This window comes from Cariama cristata, unplaced genomic scaffold, assembly GCF_000690535.1.
Source record: "Cariama cristata isolate BGI_N322 unplaced genomic scaffold, ASM69053v1 scaffold9247, whole genome shotgun sequence".
NCBI lineage: Eukaryota > Metazoa > Chordata > Aves > Cariamiformes > Cariamidae > Cariama > Cariama cristata.
In genome coordinates this window covers 27,236-29,206 of record NW_009628347.1, presented here as the reverse complement: position 1 = coordinate 29,206, position 1,971 = coordinate 27,236, and the positions used below count along the sequence as shown (strand labels likewise).

Genomic DNA, 1,971 nt, shown 5'->3' with positions numbered 1-1,971 from the left:
CGGGGACAGCTGAGGCTTCAGCCCCTGGACCAGCCAGGGTGAGGGTGTGCCTGTCACCGAGCAGCTTTGTGCTGCTTTAGCTGGCATCCCAAGATGTCCAAACGCTTGTTCTCTGATGTACTGGCTCACACCGTGACTTGGGACCTAGCGACATCCAAACCTCCTGCGCTCTTCTGCTGCCTGGGCTGTTTGCCCGTCCTGAATTCCTCCAGACTCGCACCACGCACCGCGTTGAGTTTTAGTGTGGTGACGTGAGAACAGCCATGTGTTCCCATACTGTGCGGTGTGTTCGTCTTCGATCTAGCAACTGGGGATCTAGGAACTACTTTTTTTTGTAACAGTCCCGCATGTACAGAACAATGCCTCCTAACGCTTTCTCGTGAAAAACTACATACTCTGTGCTGCCCGCCATCCCTCTCTCCAGCATGTTACTCTGAGGTACCTGTGAACCAGAGCTGGCCAGGTTTGTCCTCATGGATGTGAGTGGTAGCTCGGGGCGTCTGGGTCTCATACAGTTGTTCCCTCGTCCTGAGGATTCCTCCTCTATTTTGAGAGAGATCCCAGAGCATGAAATGCTCTGTCCCACTGGTGGGAGCAGAGATGCCACCCAGTTTTGTTCGGAGTTGTCCTCACCGAGGCCTGGAGCGCCCGTGCTGCGTAGAGCTTTACCGAGCTCCTGCTCTGCCACCTTGTCACCCTCACCTGCTCCCTGTATTCACTAGCATTGAAGGAAACTGCTTGCAGGCAACTTGAGTTTGTAAGTCAAGACTCGGTGGTCGCTGTTCTTGTTGGCATTTTCACATATTTGTTTTCTGAATACAAGTACTGAGCTGCACGGCTACAGCTGCTCTGGTGGTGGCTTCTAGAGACTTTGGAAGATATACACGGAAGTGACTTGTCTTCACTTCCTTCTGGATGTGTCTTTTACTCCCAAGAGTAATGTGTATTAGAGACAGTTAGGAAGCAGCTGTTTGAATTCAGTTGCAGAATTGAATCCTTCACAGCGTACGTGATTTCACCTACCTGGTTCTACCTCCCTAGTACAGTTGCACGAGTGTTAACAGATTCCTATTAAACCCTTGGGCCAGGGGGAAACTGTCCCCACATGCAGAAACAGAGACGCATATGTAACAACTTTGGCAGAAAGGTGCGGGAATCCAGAGCGTGAGCCCGGATCCCTGTTATCAGAGTCCTGTACCGTGACTTTGAGACGTCAAGATATTCCCAAAGTATGAATTTTATGCATTTGGGTACCAGTAGGTACCAGTTGAGGAGTGTACTTCTCAGCAAAGATATATATGGGGAACAGAAATTGCACCTGAAATATAAAACATGATTGCTTGATGATCTATTGTCTCATTCTTCCAAAAGAGGAGTTAGAGTTTTCATCCAACTTTACATGTGCTTAGGTTGAGCCATCCCAATGTAGTAAGAGCCTGTGACGTTCCCGAGGAGATGAACTTTCTGGTCAACGACGTTCCTCTTCTGGCAATGGAATATTGTTCAGGGGGTGACCTTCGGAAGGTAATGTCTGCTTTACTTTGCAATATGTAGCAAAATAAGTGACGTGAATGCTGTTTCTGTAACTCTGGTTGCCTGTGAAACCGTGTATGTTCTACGGTGCTTTTCTTTTTAGGTACAGGTGTGGGGAAGCAAATATAAAATGGGGAAAAAACATGCATGGGAAATAAGGCTTGTGTTTTTGAAACTAGAGGACAGAGAGCAATCCAAGGGCAGATACTCTTTTATCCTGAAGCAGCACGTCCTTTCATGGAACTGCTTTAGCTTTAATACAACTTCGTGTAGCTTAGATACTCGCACCCAGCGTGTTTGACTTTGCTGCAATGTCTCTTACCTGTTTGGAGTCTGATCTGGTTTTGATTCACGTGTATCTAGTGTTGTATTGCTCTCAGCACAGGGAAGGATCCTTTTAGTACTGGACTGGGGCCTCCAGGGCTTCAGAGAGTTTCC

At 47.9% G+C, this 1,971-nt stretch overlaps 1 protein-coding gene across 1 annotated transcript in view; it reads left to right on the top strand.

The window, feature by feature from the left end:
- Window positions 1-1,409: 1,409 nt before the first annotated feature.
- The window catches only part of CHUK (conserved helix-loop-helix ubiquitous kinase), a gene marked incomplete at its 5' end in the record, with an annotated part of 26,016 nt that continues 25,454 nt past the window's right edge, over window positions 1,410-1,971 (top strand). Inside the window, one exon of the mRNA XM_009704778.1 lies at window positions 1,410-1,524. Within this exon, the coding sequence (XP_009703080.1) occupies window positions 1,410-1,524 (115 nt within the window). The remainder of the gene's footprint in view (window positions 1,525-1,971) is intronic.